Genomic DNA, 21,022 nt, shown 5'->3' on the forward strand with positions numbered 1-21,022 from the left:
TGCCACTTCTGAAAGGAGCAGACACACAATGACAGTAAAGTGATTCTCTGTTTGTCCACACGCGATAATCGTGTTTTTTTTGTAATTATGATACCATCATTATGTCTGCCATAGCTGTAACTGGTAAATAATGAGATCTTATTCAATCTGCCATGCGCGAAGCAGCACTGCGAACAGCCTCCTAACAACACTTGAAGAAGTTTCTACGTATGTATGTATGTATGTATATATATATCATTTAAAGTGGGCATCGGAAAACTGGGGTATGATATGATAATGTAAAATCGGGTGCCCAATACAACATTCTATGGGCACATTGACAACGAATCGTTTCTGTCTGCCGATTCTGAGGTGGTACCAATCTCCGCATGCTCCTATTGTATCTGCAGTTGTTTTATATAGGTTACTAAGTTGCATTGATATAATTCTTCGTTGTCGAAACGAAAACAGCAGTTTTTATTGCCGCCGTTTCTGCGTGAACAAGCGACTCTACGTATGCTATATGGTGTGTTCGTCAATTTTTTTTGGCTTCTTTTGTATATTTGATTCTACGTGTGGACAAACAGAGAATCACTTTACTGTCATTGTGTGTCTGCTCCTTTTAGAAGTGGCATCCGGAGTGATTTAAAAAAAAAAATACGTTTCTTGCTCCTTCATTCACGTGTCGTACGCGTACTCGCCCAGTGCTGATAGCAAAAGCAACAGCCGCAACGCCCGCGTCAGCGTTATCAGCCTAAATACGGCAACGTAAATGAGAAACGAATAAAAACCTCATCTTCCTCGCCAACGTACAAAAACATTTCAAGCCGTCATTATTGCTGTGCTCTCATGACTGGCGAACGACTCGCTCAAAGGGCCCATCGGTTAGCCGACCCAACAACATTCGCTAAAAATATAGTCGTAGCACTCGATCGGTTTAGACCGCATTAATGTAAGCCTACGTACTCGCTGCTGCGATGGCCACCGACGACGGCGTCGTCGCCGTTGCTGTTGTGGCCGAGGACGCTGCTTTTAATCAGCATTGTTTTTACAGCGTTGAAGAGTTATAAGAACGTGAGTCGTACGAAACTGTCTAACCGAGAACGGCAGCCACCATCAGCTGGACCAGAATTGCAAAGCCGACTCCACTGTTGCCGTGCTCCTGCTAACAGTTTACATAAGTCATGCTGGCCAGTGAACGTTTGCAAACGCTCGAGAAAACACAAGGCAAACCATAACATTCTAACATAAACATACGAGGTGACGCGATTACTAAGGAATATTTTTGTTTTTTTTCTTTACAATAGCGACAGTGGCGAACAGTGGACGTGCACGTTCACTGTGCTAGCTCGCACAGACGTTACACGAGGCTTACGGTAGAATTAAGTATAACACCTACCCAGCGTCGGCCGTGTACAGTTACGCGGTCTGACCGAACATTCTGCCACATTTGCCGTTCTGATGGCGTCTGCTCTTTTATGTAGCGAACATACAATTATACAAGATTATATTATTCTTCAATTACTATAACATGATACGTTCTCATTCCACAGGCTTTATCAGAGCTCAGGTTCGTAAGAGGGTCTCGTACTCGGTAGCAGGATGCCTCCCGAAGCATAGCTTTACTAAAAGATACTTAGAAAATACCCCCTTTTCCAAATTATCTCCAAAACACCGCAGAAATGGATAGCTTCTCGCATATTCCCAACGGTAGCGACGTTGTCCCGATCGGACGTCCGAAGACAGACTTTGCAGTACGGACAGGTAAGATGAGTATCGTCTTATAATCAGATCTCATTGAGGTGATAATCGTAATTGATAGATGAATGTATCAATCACATTTTACTAATTGTGACCCAACATCCCTCCTGTCATGTAGCGACTACAATTTCCATATAAAATGATATACTAATTTTGGTTCAGGAAGGAACACACGAAGGTTTGCCATATTGTATATATGTCTTTGTTCGCAACCGGGAACGATCACCTAAATGGTAAATGATTGCCACTAAACAAATAATAAGTACCGTTCCAGACCCAGTGCCAGCTTCATTCCTGAACGTAGCCGAATTAAGAAATTAATTAATTAAATACAGCCACTTTTACAGACACGGAGCCATGGAGAGTTCAGCAGCGGCAGATCGGATCGATGCAATCCAGCCGGTATTCTGAACTGGTCCGGCATAACGTTCTGTGCTAGAAAACACTTTCTGAATGGCGACAAGTAAATTGTTTACGATCGGAATCAACTCTTACGTGGCGCCTACTGCCTCTTTAGTAGCACTTGCTGGCTTTCGTGCTGGATCGCATGTCTATATAAATTACGTAACTAGATGCTTAATTGAGGTGGGTGTCGTTGCAAGTACTATCCCGTGGTGCTCCGAAGCATAAGCACACATTTGATGAATACACGTACAAATTGATAAAAACTATTGTCATGTAATACTTAGAGCAATAGAAGGTTGTTTCGCCAGGATGTAATGGCTTTGTCCGTGTCTCTAGCGAACCGATACCTTCAAATGTCAAAAAACCTGTTACGTCCGTTCAGTTAGATGCTGAACAATTAGAAAATCGGAACTTTATATTTTATGTGGAATAAACCAGGCCAAATCAAATTGCCACAGAGTCGGTTCAATGCCGAACGACCTAACCTTCTCAATTATAGCACTATTTTTGCGCGATTTGTATACATCCTTTCAAAGTTCACAAAGAACAAAGCTTCCGTAGTCACCGTAAACCTGATAGCAACACTGACTGGAATTACATGTAATGACTACATTGCCTTTTAGCTGGCACAATTTAATCTTATTATATGTGCTCTCCATAAACTCAAGCTTCACATACAGACTTCTACTATTTAAACTGTAAGCCATTAAGAAAACTTTTTTTTAATATACTTTTATATAGATTTTTATCTTATATTCCATATACATTAGTTTTGTATACTTTATTGTTGTATTATTTTTTATTTTATTTTTTTATTATTTATTCATAAAAAATTTATTCGCAAATCTTTTTGTCCAGAACGGTTGCTTCGATAGACAAATTGCTTACCTGATGGAAAGCGTAGATATTCTGTACGCGATTTTTTTGTTTTTTTTTTTCTTTCTTAATTATTTCATAACCTCCCGAAAGTTTTCAAACATTGCTACTAGCGCCACTATTGCGGCCCTATGTTTGCCCATAGCAAAAAAGGAATATCGTAGCTAATTGGCGTTACCCTTGGCAAGTATACGATTACTTAATGATCCTACAACTATACACGGCTATATAAGAGTTTCCCTCGTGGCAGTAAACAATCGGCGCGGAGACGAATTTACGTACGATCTATTTATATGCTGTAAAAATATATTCAATATTATCGTGCTGCGACGTTCACATCCCTGAGCCTGGAACGATGTTACACAATGGCTATCTCGTGAATTGACAGGACGATGGCGCGAACAGCGGCCCCGACTTCTGTAGTTTTCTTGCACAGAGACACTACAACGAGTTGTCAGCTATGGTATTTATGTCAAAATGGAAGTTCGTGCTACGCGTTGATTGTGAGTATATCGTTCAATGAAGACGACACTACCTCACGCTGGCGTTTGCATATATCACACAGCAGGCCGATCGCAAGCTATTGGCGATGCTCGTCATAGCGCAGCTGTGAAGTGTATGCCTCAGGGACACGTGCTGGCACAGGTTCGAATCTGGACGTAGGCACGCTCTATTTGCTGCTGGGAGCCAGTCGTGTAAAGAAAAGCCTAACGGGTTATGTACCGGGCGTATAACTAAAATACACATGGGTTATTACATTGCATAAAATCCAACGGATGATTTTGTGGAAAGATATTAAAAAAAGGCGCCGAGCAGGTTGGACGGGACACTTACAAAGTTGGCATTATAAGATCTTTGTGATGTTTAATATTGCTATGAAAGCGGAGCTGTCACTGAGAATTTTATAATATCACACAAGAAAATGTTTCGGGTTTTGAGTCGAGCGTTTTAGCCGTTCGGCATCACATCTGTCGACTGTATCCCGTACACTTCACTACGGTTAGGTCTGTCGTTATCATAAACCTTAGTCCCACTTTTTCCTAATCATTTCTGGAGACTCATACAGAGCGACTATCACAAATCTAAGTGAACTGGTGTCTCTGTAAACGGAAATAAACTGTGACCTGTTGATTACATGATGCTTTCAGATAAAGGGTGCGTCTCGCTCAATATATCTATAATGGACTTCCTCTATGTTTAGGAAATTATCCTAGTGGCTGCGGCCTGTCAAAGAAATTAACATCGCGATAGGCTATACTGAATGATCAACCAAATCCGCTACGGTATTGACGAGCCTGCTAAGTACCAAGGCTGGATGTAGTCTATTAACTGGGTATTTTATATATTTGTGATTTAGTGTAGACTATAGTTAAGCACATCAAGCCGTCAAACTGTCTTGCTATTATCACGTAAATGGTTCAACATCAATGCCGTCTAATGATTTCAAATGACTCAATTCTGTTAGGCTTATTTTTTCCAACATATCCAGATGCTTACCGTTTTAGTCTGGGAAGTTTTGAAATAACGTTAATAGTCAACGATACGCCATAGACGCGTCTCATAGAATCACTTGTCACTACTTTTCTACGGTACGTAGGAATGGGAACCCTTTGATAGAAGTTATGCCGAAGACTTGGTTCGAGGTCACAGGTGGAGTACACGCTTAAATTTATTATTAGTATACTTATATATATATATATATATATATATATATATATATATATATATTAGCTAGTAATACGGTAAGATCGGCTTGGTTTTTCATTACTAGTCCAAGCTGCTAAATAGATACTTGCCCTATGGTTCTTCCAGATTAAATATCATATGGATAAGATAGAGTCGATTTGGTTGAACGTAGCTTAGCGTGTTTTTTTTTTTGTTTTCTTTTAATTGTATCGCTCTCTCTTTAGCTTTTTGAACGGATGAGTACTAATTAGTCAGCGTTTATAGCCATTTGTTGTTCGCTGACCTTCAGAGCATTGACACAATCAGCATCAATCAACAACTTGGGCAGCTATGACTACGATTCAAGTCTGCATCAACGACAGCATCGTTTCACTTCGTTTCAAAACGTTAATTCCTTAATTTCAATCTCATTTTTTTAGATCCGTTTTCCACAAGCACACTCCACTGTTCTGTGCTAGAAACAAACTTTTTTTTTTTCGCATTTCACAAGCTCGTGCTGGGAATCATCAAACTGGTGCGACCCTACGCATTGTGAGCCGCATAGTTCTTCGACAAAAAAAAAATAGACCGTTAGCAGAGCGCCAGTGTTACTGCATCCGACACCACGTGAGTCCCTTAAACCCCATGTCTTCCTTCTGTCTACCTTTGCTGCTCCTTTTTTTTTGTTTCCGAGAGCTCCACCCAGCTCAACCAACTTAACCCGTCTCGGAACACTTGCCAATACCTGCCGTATTGACTGGAGGGATAGAAAAGAAAAAGAAGTGCGACAATTGTTGACTTGGCACGGAGCGCTGCCGTGCTGGTGTGATCCTACATGTAGCTTCGCGGAGCGTCCGTCCACGTTACAAGCCATTCGAACCGCTCGCGCCTCTAGGGCATCAGCCCTGCCCTCTGTTATTATTTCACTCAGCTGCGTCGTCAGTGAGCCGTCGCGACCGCTGTCATGACTCACGCTATCACCGTCAGCTTGGATGGAACAGTGGAATAGTTCGCCTTTGGTAACAAACAACCGTTTGGTAAACAACCGCTTTGCTTGAAGGCATGAAGCCAGCTGAGGCTGATTCGGGTCGACACTGCCGGCGGACTACGTAGCCAGCGGTACTCTGGACTGCTTTGGACCAGCATAAAAAGCACAAAATAAGAGCAAGATAAATTCCTTCTACAGTAATTGTTATCTGCGTAGTCCTCTACATCTCAGCCGGCTCCGTGGTTTTGGCGCCAGGTACCTTTAACGTTTGTGGTCTATTACTGAGGCCTGGCTGAGGCCCTATAAAGGCTTATACTTGGGTCGGATTCCAAAACAGACCGGATGGGGCCTCATCGTGTACCTACCCACTCAATAGAGGACCATCTTATTTTAGATCGTTGCATAGGGCTAGTTTGATATAGAATACCGTCCACATCGTCCTAGCCATCGTTCTTGCTGTTCGTATTCCTGATAAGGACCTCGTAGTGATGCAGCACGACGAAAGAATCTCGGATGCCGTTACCTATCATCGACGGGGCCACAGAAACTAACAAAACGACAACAATTATTTGTCGTTCGTCCCAAGTACAGCAGCGGCAGAAACAGCAGCAGCAGCAAAAAAGAAACAAGCGAGTTTGCCGGAGAAGGAAAGTGGTCGTCGCTTTTTGGCCGTGCCTGTTAGAGCCGTTGTTCCACGCAGACAGCCGGTTTTCCTTATGGGGGACGGATCGGAGGCGACACCAATTATAACAGCGACCACAGTGGTCCTTACATAAATGAGCCGTCACACACCCTTATGAATACACGCAACGTGTAACAGTCAAGTATGAAACGGGAACGAAAGCTACACTGCGTTTGATTTATTTTTCAGTTAACGAGAGAAAAACTCGGGCAATAGTAACAAAAGCAGCGTCGTGGAATTACAAAGCAAGCCTGTTTGCTGTTCCTTCGTTCGGCAAAGAACGTCTTACGTTGTTGCCAACTTCACAAAGAAGCCAAGCCAAAGTTGCACGAGGCAATATCGAATATTTACAACAGGGACTACATCAAATATACTTTTTGAAACTTTTTCCAAAATGTCGTAAAATGCCATTGATGATTTCAGAATTTCGACGCGGAAATTATACGCGGAACGAGAGTATCTATCACCATTAGGTGCGCGCTTTCGTTTTTGAAAACTATCTTCTATTAGAGAAGAGTTTTAATCTTCTCAAAAATTTTCCATTTGGCGTAACTTTTTTTCACGTATTTATGTTACTTTAGTCACGAATTTTCAAAAATTACTCGCGGATGGGTTAAGCTACGAGTCGAAATGTGGGCTTTGGAAAAACGAATAAACATTACACTCAATGGGCTTGTTCGTAATAAATATTCCTATTGGCACATAGAAAACATTTTATTCCACTCTTTTTATTCATCAATTTTGTTCCGGTAACCTGTACGTAGGACACGCCAATTAACGTCAATGAGTATGAGCTTATCATGACAACGCGCATGATTTGGAGCTTGTCGTAGCATCTCGCATTGTGCATGAACATTTATATTTTCGAATAATAGCAACAAAAACAATGTCATGTTAAATATGTGGAGCTCGTTACATAATAGCGTAATGGCACCGCTTAACTCTTCCTATACATAACAAATTGACCTATCCAACAAGATTCCTTCCTTGTAAGCTTAACAGTGCTGGCGCTGCGGCTCTTTATAAATAGAACATCACAGTATAGCCTTCATGTGACAGGAGCCCGATCATGGAGCGGCTTGTTGAAACAAATTATGCTTTGTAAAATAGATGACAGAAAAAGTTGCCGAACCAATAAATGTAGGAAAATAGTAGAGTGTATATAAACAATGTTGTTCTTTATTTAGTGGCATACACTCACTTCGAACTAGATCGAGGAAAAAACAGTCACGTTCTTGGTGGATGTGTGATGTTTGGTTACTCCGTTATTTATCGGCCTACTTACCAGGCCACTGGACATTCGTCGACCCACAATTATTTCTCGGCCGGTCACAGTGGACTTAGATCGGGTCGCGGGCGTCACAATGTTAGCCAGATCAACTAAATCGCTTTATGAATGTCCACCTTCCGGGGGACTCGGCAGTGCCCGCCCAATGAAAGCTTTAAGTACAGTCATTTTAACGTACATTTATATCGTGGCCATCCAAGAGTAAGTTGATAATGGATAGGCATAAATCAATGCACTTACTTCGCAATTTCTCGAGTCGGTTCCGTACAGCTAACAACGAATGTTGACTGATCTGTGATGGAAGATAATATTTTGCGGGTTTTATTGGTTCTGTATTGAAGAAGAGGCCTAGCACTTACCCACATGAACTCCGTAGTCACCAAAAAATAGTAACGCTTATTGTAAAAACTCTACAATGTTAACCAATGAGCCAACCGATTCCTGAAGGTAGCAACAGTTACAAGAACAAAACACTCCAAATGTTGCATACACCACTACCAGTTCTTATCCTAGAGAGGCTGAGTTCCCATTATTTTGTTCGTATATTCGTGCCCGTTATGAAGATACGTTTGGCTACAAGTGGTTTCACCAGAAAATCGAAGAAAAGAATTTCCAATTAAAACTACAGAATAGTATAGACACTTGCATACGTTCGCCTTCAAAAACGTCTGCATAAAAATGATTACCGGGCGACCCATACTCGGACCGTACAGCATCGCCTCCATTTCACCGTGGTGCCTGGGAGGCACGTTAAGACAATATAGATATTTTAATATGCATGAATTGTAAGTGATTGTAACGTAAGACTTGTAAAACCTAGCTTTATTTGATCATAAATACTATAATTAAATAATTCTTATCCCTATAATTCTACATATTATAGTAAAAAAAAAGAGTAATAATAATTTGTGGAACATCTGAAATATCATCGATTTAACCATACATGATTTCCATAGTTGATCCTTAATTGCTAACAAACACCCATAGCTTTTCGATGAAGAGTCAAAAATCGCGTACGAGTCATACCTCACAAAGACACGAGGAGAATACTTCAACCAAATTGATTGTCGTTCAAAAACGACACTGAGTACATATAAAAGCAATCGAGCAACAGGCATTTTCTGGCAAAAAGAAACGTACTCTCAAACTCAGAGAAATGCTTTCCAGGAGACAAGTGCTTTCCATACATCGCAATGCGGACCGACCAAACAACAAATACCCTGCAGACTACCGGCCACGAAGCTTATGTAATACACCAGAAAGAGAGAAACACAAGTGCGGTTAAGCTGTGTCCCCCAATTTACTGTGGCTCACTCAACATTCTACAGGTATCGAGCCAAAAGCGACTACCGACCATCCAGTCTGCGTCATTTCTTTCTGATTCTCACCTAATACGTGAACAAGCTATACGACTAATCAGCTGCGGTAGGACCTGACGCACTTTACTACTTCCAATTTTCAAGTAAACTAAGCCAAATAGGGCAGTCTCTAGTGAAGAGAGAAGCCAAAGACCATCATAACGTGGTCACATACCGTTCTCGTTTTGGCCTTCCTTGACTCCAGATTTAGGCGTTGTCATCATGAATTTGCATGTGGGCAGATGAACAGCTGTTTGCTCTTTGACTAGGAGCTGTACGCATTTACCGCAGCGGCTGCAGTCGTCTTGTGGATACTCAGCCGACTGAAGCTGGGAACTTTAGGTCTGTTGCGCACGCTTTCCTCTGCTGCGCTTGCTAACAATGGAAGTGATTTAGCAATGCGACTACAGGCTATATGAATGTAATAACATAGGACAGTATCGCGGAGAGAGTGGGCCCAATCAAAGCGGCTTTTACCAGCTCGGGCTAGTGATAATGTAAAAGCTGATCAATAGTTCGCTGTCGGTTATGGGTGCTCAATTGAGTTCAATTTAGTGACGGCACGTCTCCGTGCCATCGACAGCAATAACCTTGTTACCTATTGCTCTGCACGTCATAACATATGTCAAGTTATTTTGACAATATACGACGTACACCACACGACCAGCATCACATAAAAGCACGCCTTTCGATTTGTTTTCGTTACATACAGCTCTCAATAGTCTATAGCCACTCGAATTCCTTTGGCGTTTCGCTGTCGTTCTATCGTTCGCTCTAAGGGCGTTGTCTACATTGTGGTCTCATGAACCTCAGCTAATGTCTTCGACTTACGAACCCTTTTCTCAGTTTGGTCAATAACGGCTGATGCATCGAGGATCGATGCATAATTGATGACCCTGGATGTGCGATTGATAAGCAGCCGGCTTGAATGGACTCCCGGGAACGAAGTTAGCTACTGGGTAAGGCTACGATCTTTTTTGATTGTGCTTCTGTTTAACTTGTCCCATACTCCATAATAATAATGCAGAGCGTGCACTTTACTAGGTCACAATTCGGCACTATTGCCTGCGTAGTTATTGTCACAAACTGCACAACACTTCAATCCTATATTTCGACAGTGCAAAAGTTACATTCCTCTTACATCTTTGACTGGTGGTTGTTTTATCTTGCGAGACAATCGGGCTTATACAACCTGCCCTCTCCCAGTGGCGAGATACTATCTTGGTTCGTTCTTCTGGTTTAAGTCTGTACTCCACTGCACATGTTTTCTATGGTGCTATTTACGTAGAAGCAGACAACGCCGTACGCGCATCCGCCAACTGTGACCGTAATCCACAAGTGATTTTGGACACCAGCACGACCCCACACGAAATGAAGTCCGTCGCCACCGCTAAACATGAGCGAGCAACCCGTTGTTTTCTTATCGACTTTACTTGGATGACTGTCGCAGAAACGCACGGAGGTGACACAGACCAATAGATGGATACAGCAAACTCAACGCTCAGCATGTACATCTAGACACGCATACAACACAAACAGAAGAAAAATAACTGACTACTGGCCTGTCGTTACCTATTGGAGGCACCGTTGGCGTAATAACAACTACTCTGTCTCGTATTTTTATGTATGAACCAGTACCGCAAAACTGCACGATTGCTGGCGGATCTCAATCGACTCCCAACTCCTGTCGTTCTCCTCGGATGCTATTGTTACACAAAGTTGAGTTGCGACGGTAAATGGTGTAGCGCCTCCGAGCTACCGCGAAGGGCCCACCAGACCGATTGTCGAACGATCCGACAGGTCGCACCGCAGCCGCAAAGGCAGCAGCGTCCGTAGTCAACTTTTTCGCGCTATAGAAAATCGGTACGCTGAGCTCAGACGCGACGCTCTACCAAGCCAAACCAGTACGACTGTATGTTCGCGTGCTGGTTCGATACAACGTCGATTACTTCGTTTAAGCCGTTGGCGGTGGCGCAAAAAGAAACTACGGCAACGCCGAAGGTGATTGTGGTTGCCTATTAAATTCGCTCACCTGCTGCTCTATTGCTCAGCAGATTGGCAACGAAACTGCGACCACCCTACGTCATCACGGATGTTCTGAAGTTTGTCAACGGCCCTCACACTGATCAGCAGCTGAGAGAGGGAAAGCGATGGCCGCGCATGAAAGGGTCGCCATCGGCAGGCAAACAGAAGCCTTGTGTCTAAGCAAGTGGCCGCGCTCGATCGGGAACAGCGGCTCATCTTCGCCAGCCACGAAAAGGAGGAGAAAGTCAACTGGATGGAAGGGAAAGATTAGCCAGCCAGCCAGCGCGTAGGAATCGGTGCGTGCGTATGCGAAACACATGGAGAGTATTTTGTATAGGAGGCGGAAGGCGCATAATAATCAGAAAGAAATTATCAATAGATCAAGGAAAAAAACGATTCGAATTCGTAGCAAGAACGATGCACGGTGAAGAAGACGTGTGTTCTAAAAGCAGAGTGAGTGAGCTGCACGAACGTGGCATGTAATCCGTCTCGACTCCCCGCACAGGCAAGGTCAATGAGAATGGAGAGACAGCGTGATTTGGTGTTGGTCGAAGTTCGATCAGGGCAGCCTCCAGAGTCGGGGTTGACTGCCGTAAACATATCAATTAACCGAATGGTCCCATCAAAAGCTATTTCTATATTTGAGCTATGTAGTGTGCCTAAAGATCATGTTTGTTTAGTATAGGCCTGTTTGAGCATAAGCTTGTTTTAGCACTGAGATGTTGGCAAATCTGCTTGCGGATGGAATTAACTGAACTATTAGCAAAAAACGACATGCTAAATTTGGGTCACTTAGCATTGCCATTAGTACTGTCCTATCACGCCTATTACTACCATCCATGAAGGAATTCAATCAGCTAATAAAAGATCGTCCGGTGCGACTAGTAACATGCTATAAATATTGTTCTCTATGTGAATCTCGCAGCGTGTTTTACCAATGTGTCTTTAAAGAAAAAATACGACAAAGAACTCCATTCACAAACTTGCTGTCTCGATACCTCACCACTGTTTGTTCACATGTATATACACAGCAGAGTATTAACTGTATTTAGCAAAATGTGTAGTTCTAACTTTATTAAGTTACTTTATTAAGTTGAGTTAGCCTTGCACTGTAGAGGCCTCCGTGATACGGCATTAACGCTTTCATTATCATAGGTTAATTTTCTAATTATTAAAAGGTTTTCAGGCAAATCTAGCCGTGTCGATAGCTAGTATAATAACGGTAATTTTGTTGCGTTACCCAGCTACATCTAAGTACGAAACTTTGACGCTTTTTAAATTAAATTTTCAATGTTTTACGCAGCACACCAGAAAGCCGAGAACGTTCAATCACCCCCTTGCAAAATCGGCTAGATATATATCGAGGTGGTTAGCGATAATTTTAGTATACCTTAAATAGAACACGCATATTAATGTAATGTGTTACAAATGTACGGGCGCAATGCGCTGTCTATGATGAACCCTGTGGGGTGACTTCAATGCTAGCCGACCTCTGGAAGCATATGATGTTGGTAACAATAAAAAGAGCTGCGTATTGAATAGGTTTATCGCGTTGGAATATGAACATTGAAATCCCCCATTGATACAATATCCTCGCATTGAACAGGGTTGAAAAGTAATACTGGCCAAAGTTCGGCAAATAACTGGAAAGTGGGAGGGAAGAACACAAACTTCAAATAGTAGGATCTTCCAATTGGTCATTTATCATCGGGTTGCTTTATCGCCTAACGTACTCGGATCAAGCAGCACGATCGAATGCTCGTCGTTTAGACTCACCAGTGCCTCCAAAAATAACTGTGTAAAACGCTTTTTATGCATGAGTAAAAACATTACTATAATGATAAAGTATGATCGGCTCATTATGCTCAAACGTCCATACTGACGATATGCATATATAAGGAGTAAAAAGGTTTTCAACTTAATACATATTTTACTTAATACAAGCCAGTTCTAGGATATAGATGCAAGATTATGTCGTTTTAGAGCGGGCACCATGTTTCGAGTTTTACGTCCGGAATCGTTATTAGGTGTTCCACCGCTCGGCTGGCTTCCAGTTCCCGAGGTGTGTCTATGCCCAGATTCGGATCTCGACCGCAACTTGTTTCTAAGATTAGCAAACAAACTTTTCTTTTTTAGTAGAAACATGATGCGTAGATCCAAATTACGCTTACTTAATTTCTGGACATTTTTCATGGTAGCAAAGGGCTTAACTAGTGTCTCCTAGCTACAGATCCGCATGTTGCTCTGTTTCTGAGTCCGTACTTACTTTACTACCCCATTTTACTTCATACAGAATCCATCTTAAGCTACCGGATCATATATTTGCGGGTTTCATGAGTAACAATTTCCATGGCAAAAAAATACAAGGTTTTTTCAAATCGGTTTGCAGTTTTTTGATCAAACTAGCATCTTCCAAGCTTACTTCCTGCAGGTCGATAGATAAATCAAATTCTAATTACTTTTGCCGATACTGTATATTGTATCTATTATTACTTTGGTTTGTCGTGCTCATAGTTCCATTTTTATCGAAGAAGGCACCTCGGGAGAAACCTTTGTTACTAGGTCCTCACGTATACAGAAAAGGTTGGAATGATCGATGTCAGATAACACGAAATATTGTGCTGCTGCCTCGACGCATCGCATAGCCTATAGAAAAAGCAAGTTACTCATGATCACCATCTCTAGTCAAAATGGCTAGGATACTATGCTATCAAATGGTAAAACGTTTTCTTTATGCTTTAGCATAGGACTTCACTTTCAGCAGCCATAAAGTTGCAAGAACGCGATGACTTCACTGTCCTTTGACCATTGCCCATAATATTCAAGAGAAACCATTTTCATGCTCTGTTCACTTCGAAATGCCGGCTTCAACAACAAGAACTCCTTTCAGTCATTTTTTTTCCTGTCATTCATAACGACCGTGAGGCACAACACTGCAGCTTTTATTGATGATAATACTGTACGAAAAGCGGACTCAATATGTATACAAACACAGTACAGGTAATGGTCTGCGTCAAGCGAATACAAATCTGTGTTGTCACGATCTCCGTACTAGAGATACTTCATCCGTTGCTGCTCACCCCAAGCTAGATGCAAACTGATGACACGTAAAGTATGGAAGTAAAACGAACAATTAGCTATGGACTATAGGCGAAATACCAGGAACGCATTAATGATTATAAGACACCTAATGCTGACGGGTATGATACTGTCACACTTACGCTGATGACATATACACAATTATAAAGTAGCACTTGTTTTCTACGCGTCATGAAAAAGTGACTCGTTGGCTGCCAAATATTAATAATAACAAGCATCGATCTAATAGCATTTAATAAAGTGTCTAGTGTGAACTGTAAATTTGTAGTAATATCTTTAGAAAAGTTTTTCTCTACCAGGCTGAAAATCACAACTTGGAACACTTCTCTCAAACTGATTTTCAATGTGAATCAATAGTAAGAGCAGCACAAATTTCGAATTTTTTTGCCCTGAAAAAGAAGTGCGTTACGGAAAACAATTTGGCGCTACCTTAGTAAATATTTCAATAGCAGCTTACATAAAAATCCAGCTACTTCATTATTAAATTGCTACAATTTTCGTCATGGAGCTTGTAGCGATCGATTTTGCGTCACGTGTTAATCCTGAATAACATGCGAGACACCTAGGCTATGCTAGTTAAAGAGCACGTAGCTGGCGAGAATCACTTTTTCCTGTCGGAGCATGTGTGGCTAACTAAAAGAATTCAATAACTGGCTATATATATATATATATATATATATATATATAACTAAATAATTTTTAGATGACTTTTAGATTGATTAAGGGCTTCTATATTATCAGTCTTATTGTAGTATCCAAGGAGCTAGGGTAAAATCTTAAATGTTGTTTGATATCCACATTGTTCGGCACGATTATCTACATTGCGTGGAAAAATGAGTGGGTATCATATTATTTTAACTGTTGATGCATTCAATGTGTCAAATGAAAGTTTTAGTCTTATTAAAATGTTTCTAGTTCTTTGGTCATCGAGGTTTTAATGGTGAGCCTCCTCAACGTTAACAATCTGTTACACAAACGTCATATCCATGCTGTTGTGATGGGTAATGGGTGACGGTGGAGGAATAATGAAATGCAATCATACCAGATACTCACGGTGCTCTTTTTCTTTCCAACAAATGACTTATATAAATTCAGCGATAAACAGTTGACACTGATCGGTTCCTTTCGCACTCCAGCTTTTTTTTTTTTATAAGAAGCTCGTTTTTTATGCTATCATCGATCAAATATTTGACTTCGTAAAGACTAAACTCTTGACGCTCGTGCGGCTTTCGTAGTAACACGTGACACGACATGAACTATTATCCTCATGATAACATGAAAGGCCTTTGGAAATACACGATATTTAATATATCGATATTGTGTTGTGTGCTCGGAAATCTTTAGTAGGCGCCGTATATCGTATGCATAAGTTCAATTCCGGAGCCTAGAAACTCAAGAGCCATTAATATTGATATAATTAATCCAATTACGTTTGGAAAAATTATGTTCATTAAATTACTGCAATGATATTTAGTTACTCGTTGAGAAGCAAAAGGAATTATGCAACAGCGCCTGGATTTTTTCGAGATCGCTATTCTGTTACAACGAGCATTCATATTTTGAATCGTGTGGTATTACATCATTTTCTATAAAGGTCATCGATAAATATATATATATATTATATATATATATATATATATATATAAATCATATCTTATTTTTGAGCTTTTTGTTGCTAAGATAAGGTTAATCTCCAGGCTCTACATTTTAATGTAATGTGTTTCTAATATATTTCAATTCTTTATTTTTTTTTTAATTTTATTCAATTCTTTTCCAAGCTAGAAACCAAAGTAGACAAATAATCTACTTTAAAAAAAAAAAGACCTCTTAGTTATCGTTCGCTATTCTCCGTCCAAATATGGACAAACTATATCTCGATTTGTGCAAATAATCACAAAGCAAAATTATTATTCGTAAAGAAAATTAAAGAAAAACGCTTTTTGCTACTGCTTTCATGCTAATAACAGCAGCTAAGAGCCCACGTAATTATTTCCACCGTAGCGAGAAGCATTAATTTATTATATTTATTATAAAAAAAAGGTATCAGGCAAGGCTGAAGGATACGATCCTAGTGAACTTCAAATTTCGTGTAATAAAGAGTTTTCAAGCAATTAACCTAAATATTTTAATAAACTACTAGATAAATACACTATGCGATACTCCATTTTACGCAATACAGCTTGCTTTCCTCTGGAATACATTTACAAAGAATCATGTACTTGGGCACAACCCTATTCTGTGTGTCAACGTAAAATACTACTTTTATAAGCTAAGACGACAAATATATTTAAATCAAATTGGTAGTATATGGATTTCGCCCAGAATACTCTGAAACGCTTACAAATCAGACAATATTTCATACGAATCGAGTGGCGATAGAAATTAACTTATTGAAATCGTCTTTTTTTGCGCGTAGACACATAGGCAAAGGCGCCAGAATCCGGTTGCCCAATGGATTGCCCGTGTCGTCTATCAGAACGACGTTATTCGAGTCAAAACGAGGTCGCATCACTTCTTGTTTCTTCCACTTTGCTCCGACGAGAATGCCCTTTTTCATTTCCCCCTTGATAGCAAGAAGAACCCTGTCGCCCAGCTGAGCTTTACCAACATTATTGTATACGTGGATTACCTGAAACAAGCAAGAACAGCATTCAAATCGAGAGTCACATAGGCGCTCAGTACTATTCAATATCGACTACGAAAGGTATTATAGTACTAAGCTGTTACAAGCGAGTTCGACGGACTTTAATTTAAACTTTTTTTTTTACTACGCATCGATCGCAGACGAAATTTGGCTGGTAAATACTCCAGTCTTCTAAAAACTTGTGAGTAGAAACCGGCCAAGTTTACCCAACGAAAAATAAGTTCAAAAGAACACACATTCTATAGTTTTGAAAATCAATGCTCAGTGGTTAAGTTTCTGCTTCCTGAAGGGCACGGCATTGCGGAAATTAGAAGGTATTAGGCAAGGAGGCCTTAAACAAAAGGATAATACGTAAATAGTGCACACGATTCAAAAATTGAGCTTGTTATGTTGGAGACCACGAAGAAGGTGACCAGAAGTTGTGACCTGAAAGACCAAAACGCATTACCATGATCGAGCAAGCTTTTCACGAAAGCAGAACTTGGAGCGTAAGGGTACTCTACACCAAAAATATTATTTAATAGCAAAGATGTAACGTGCTACAGAAGTATGACCCAAATATTGGTAATGTGTAAGCTGAGTAGAAAATAAGTCCGCCGCGAATTGACTTCAGACCAGTTGGAAATGCTTATGATGTACCCACGTATAATTTCCGGGAATTTAATAGACGAAAAACGGTCGCCATAAGCGAGGCACGGTTCAATTCCTACCGTCAGCCAAAGAAGGACCAGGCGAGAGAATAACGTCGCCTTAGCCCGATATCTCGACCTTCTCAAGAGATTCATAGACCGTTTGCATGGTAATCAAACGAGCGAAATCTGATTACTTGATCGCAACCTCATTGCTATGCCTCAATTATTTTTTAGGTTGAGTGAAAGAATATCTAACGTTGACCTTAACCTAGATCCATGTAATTACAGGGTTTCCTTACCTCAAAATGGATAACTGATGGGAACATAACCCACTCTATTTATTTCAAGAGTCGTATTTTGCGAGAATTTATATACGAAAACTTACATGACAGGTATATGGCTGCCCAGATATTCAATTTCAAAGTCTGCCGAGTTCGTTTATAACAACTTAATATCATAAAACAAAGAAAAGCAAAATATCGTCTGTTTTTGATAAGCGTGTGTGTACAAGCTGAATGTTATATTTCACCGTTGTATTTTTCGCTTACATTTACCGTATAGCCTGTATATTTTCTCGTATGAAATTATCTATAAAGATCAATTCTCTATCGATTATATATATAGAGCCTCTATAGAACCAATAGTCGACGTAAAATTTATATGATCAACGTCCATCAACTATCGAAACCTATCCTTTTGATAGACATCGACCGATAGCAACCAGTTTGATTGTATTCATTCCAAGGAAAAATAATACACTAAATATAGTTTCAAGCCATACACTCGCTACTAGACAAAAACATCTTGAATTACACACAAAAATACTATGTGCAAGAAACATCTATTCTCTGCGATAAATACCAACCTTTGGAGGTTTACCCTCTAACATGGCTTCCTTGCCCAACTTCGAATTGTCAACTACACGTAGTCGACACATTTTCTGAATATGTTGCAAACAGCTTGTGGTGCTGTAAGAAATATTTAGACGAACAATTTGAATAGAGATTCTCTTTACAAAAGAAGTCTAACTTTTCCTGTAGGTGTGTACCCGGTCACTATGGGTGAGTCAGGGGTATGATATGTCGTTGCTGATTTAGCACAACAGTTCAAAATCACTAGTTGAATATACGTTGTTAATTGAGTGTATGTATGATAAAAAAAATTAGCGATAATTTACCGGCGACCGGTTACGACTGATCGTCACAATAAATACGGTTCATCACATTAATACGAAAGTACTAATATTTGATTATCCTATGTACGAACCTGAATGCTTGCCGGTGCATGGCTCCCAATATTGCTGACATTATAACATGTAATAATACTCACTATTGATGTAGTTATATTCTAAAATACAACAATAAAAAAGTTGAAACAGTCTTATCTCACTGTGCGCGATGTAAACATCCTAACATGTAAACAATAAATTGTCCGGGATGAATGAACGGATTTTTGTCTTGCATCTTTACAGCGGGCACTCCTAAAATCAACTCGAGAAAATTACGTAACTATTTAATTATAGGTTTTGTAAAATAACAGTGCAAATCAGTTTGGCAGAGATTAGAAGTCACCTTTAGCAGAACAACTACGCTATATATAGCTGGGATAGCTGTCCCATGTCTGCTTAAGTATGACCCTAAATCCGCTTAAGACCGCAATCCGACCTCGTTCAATCTTTGAAAATAACTTCTAATGATGTTCGTTTTTCTTTACTACACCACGCTTCTCGTGCGGTATGGGTGCCGAAAAAGTGTTGACCGCTTTTAAGCGATTATTTTTTTATTTTAAAATAATCACTAAATTAAACATGCGCCATTTTTATCGATGATTTTCTGCAGTTCTTCTAGTAACACCATAATCTCATTATTGTAGACCACTATCTTCGTAGTTTGTAGAGGAAAAAGTGCAACGAGTAATTTCTACATCCCTCTATTGAGACTAAATTAACACCACTAAGTTGCTTCTACAGAGACCGAAGCAAATGATAGTCTGATGGTGCAAAATTTGGGTTATGCAGCAGATGCATTAAAATTTCGCATATAAATGCTTTTAATTTTTGCCAGGTAGCTAACTGTAGGTGTTCCAGTGCGAATCATGGTGGCGCTTCTTTTGTTCAACAATTACAGTCGATTTTTCCAAATGACCAGAGCACTGCCACAAATTGTAAAGTACATTTCTTTTCGGCTGTTTATTTTCACATGGTTATTGTATATAGTTTCGTATTAATCAGCCGTGATCAACCGCTTCAGAAATGGCGCGATTTCATTACGTATTTATAGAGTTTCGCAAGTGGAAAGTGAATGATTTCTTGACTTCGAAACATGTAGTTCCTTTTTTCAGGCAGCTTTTTTTATGTAATTAGAACTGTTTAATGGTGGGTGTTTAGTTTCTTGGTGATACCACGGCTACTTAGTCATCGGTCTTACTCAACTTCCGCAATATTTTAATGAATTTTTTTCGTAATCGGTTGACTACCACAAGGAGCATCCTTCACACGGAGATTTCCAGAACAAAAACGACGAAAAAAAAGAACTATCTTGACACCGTTTCTTTTGATATGCATCCTGATCATACACAGCACCATTTTTTTTGTGCGCCTATGTATGCGTAATGAAATTAAAAAATATAGCGAATTTTTGCAAAACATTCACTTTTTTAAGGCTCTCCACCTTAGTTTAAATAAGGACATTCCAACATATTTATTACAACCAAATATTCGTTTTTAAATGATATCTACGATTCGACGGAGCTTAGATTATTTGAGGTAAATGACTTTTTCATCACCTAGATAAAAAACGGTTAATACTTCTTCAGTAAACTAATACATGATGCCCTAAATAACATTATTCGTAATTGACAGTTGTTAATTCTTTTTACGTTGGTGGCGTCCCTTGGCGTTTACGACATGAATATACCGGAGATAACAAATACAAAAAATTATTTTTTTCTATTATTAGCTATTAATATCTGACCTATTTATTGCAATCAGAGCATCGACGATGGACTAAAAATAAAGAGAACATTCAATTACTGAATGGCGGGGGACTAACAACCAGGTTAAGTACTCATTATCATACCTATAATACGTGGTCATAAAAATAAAATTTCGTGTACATTCATTATGGTGGTTTCAAGTAATTACTTACGAAAGCTACAAAAATTTGTCGAATACATTTGTCGAATGGACAATTCAGATATTTTGAAGTATACCCGGATCAAATAGCCGTTAGTCTGCTAATCTAAAAAACCTAAACCTATCTATTAGAAAACAAGCATAAAAAAATTTTTCACCGATATAGACTATGTAAAATAACACCATTTTTCATTCCATAGCTAGTTCTGTATTGGTCATTTTTGAATTTATTTATTAGTTATATTTCGTTATTACGTTAGACAAAAATATCATCCTTCTTATATATGTTTTCTGTACATTTTCATATTTGTTTTTATTTGTGTGTCATCGACCGTCCGTGGATCGACAATCTGTACTTGACACCAGCAAAACCTCTCTTGTGTGTCTTACTACATTTCACAAATGGTCTCCTAGTTTGTAATGTTTTATTATCCATTATTTTTTCTGACACAATTTGCTCCTTTGTTTTCGGTTTGCTTCCGGCTAT

The 21,022-nt window shown here is 39.8% G+C and overlaps 2 protein-coding genes and 2 long non-coding RNA genes across 16 annotated transcripts in view; 2 read left to right on the top strand and 2 right to left on the bottom strand.

Moving 5' to 3' along the window:
- The window catches only part of Cpes (Ceramide phosphoethanolamine synthase), a 46,172-nt gene extending 35,891 nt beyond the window's left edge, over positions 1-10,281 (bottom strand). For 5 of the 12 annotated variants that reach the window (XR_015326765.1, XM_086987572.1, XM_022805762.2 and 2 more), the window contains exon 1: positions 9,838-9,979. The gene's annotated coding sequence lies outside the window, so the exon portion shown is untranslated. Of the gene's footprint in view, positions 1-9,177; positions 9,318-9,837; positions 9,980-10,143 lie in introns of those variants that run through there. The other 7 variants (XM_022805770.2, XM_086987564.1, XM_022805761.2 and 4 more) reach the window with 4 other exon arrangements.
- Positions 815-3,105, top strand: LOC147756270 (uncharacterized). The gene is made up of 3 exons (XR_015326770.1): positions 815-1,239; positions 1,533-1,743; positions 2,088-3,105. It is a non-coding gene; the product is annotated as an uncharacterized LOC147756270 (long non-coding RNA).
- On the top strand, positions 9,821-14,387 carry LOC147756271 (uncharacterized). Of its 2 annotated transcripts, none has more exons than XR_015326767.1 (2): positions 9,821-9,961; positions 10,291-14,387. It is a non-coding gene; the product is annotated as an uncharacterized LOC147756271 (long non-coding RNA). The 2 variants fall into 2 exon arrangements; XR_015326766.1 differs by having other exon boundaries at positions 9,822-9,961; positions 10,247-14,387.
- Positions 14,388-16,112: 1,725 nt separating this feature from the next.
- Positions 16,113-18,834, bottom strand: mRpL14 (mitochondrial ribosomal protein L14). The gene is made up of 3 exons (XM_022802804.2): positions 18,669-18,834; positions 18,268-18,370; positions 16,113-16,755 (listed from the first exon to the last, which is right to left on the bottom strand). Exons 1-3 carry the CDS (start codon positions 18,707-18,709, stop codon positions 16,483-16,485), a joined length of 417 nt encoding a protein of 138 aa, XP_022658539.1. The 5' UTR covers positions 18,710-18,834; the 3' UTR covers positions 16,113-16,482.
- Positions 18,835-21,022: the final 2,188 nt, after the last annotated feature.

Source organism: Varroa destructor, unplaced genomic scaffold (assembly GCF_002443255.2).
Source record: "Varroa destructor unplaced genomic scaffold, Vdes_3.0 BEIS01000004.1, whole genome shotgun sequence".
Lineage (NCBI taxonomy): Eukaryota > Metazoa > Arthropoda > Arachnida > Mesostigmata > Varroidae > Varroa > Varroa destructor.

Excerpts from the sequence above, each read along its gene's own strand:
- mRpL14 (XM_022802804.2), bottom strand. The coding sequence starts at position 18,709 with ATGTCAGCAATATTGGGAGCCATGCACCGGCAAGCATTCAG. Across the intron at positions 18,371-18,668 it reads ATGCACCGGCAAGCATTCAG|CACCACAAGCTGTTTGCAAC; the intron begins GTTCGTACATAG and ends TATTTCTTACAG. Across the intron at positions 16,756-18,267 it reads TAGAGGGTAAACCTCCAAAG|GTAATCCACGTATACAATAA; the intron begins GTTGGTATTTAT and ends TGCTTGTTTCAG.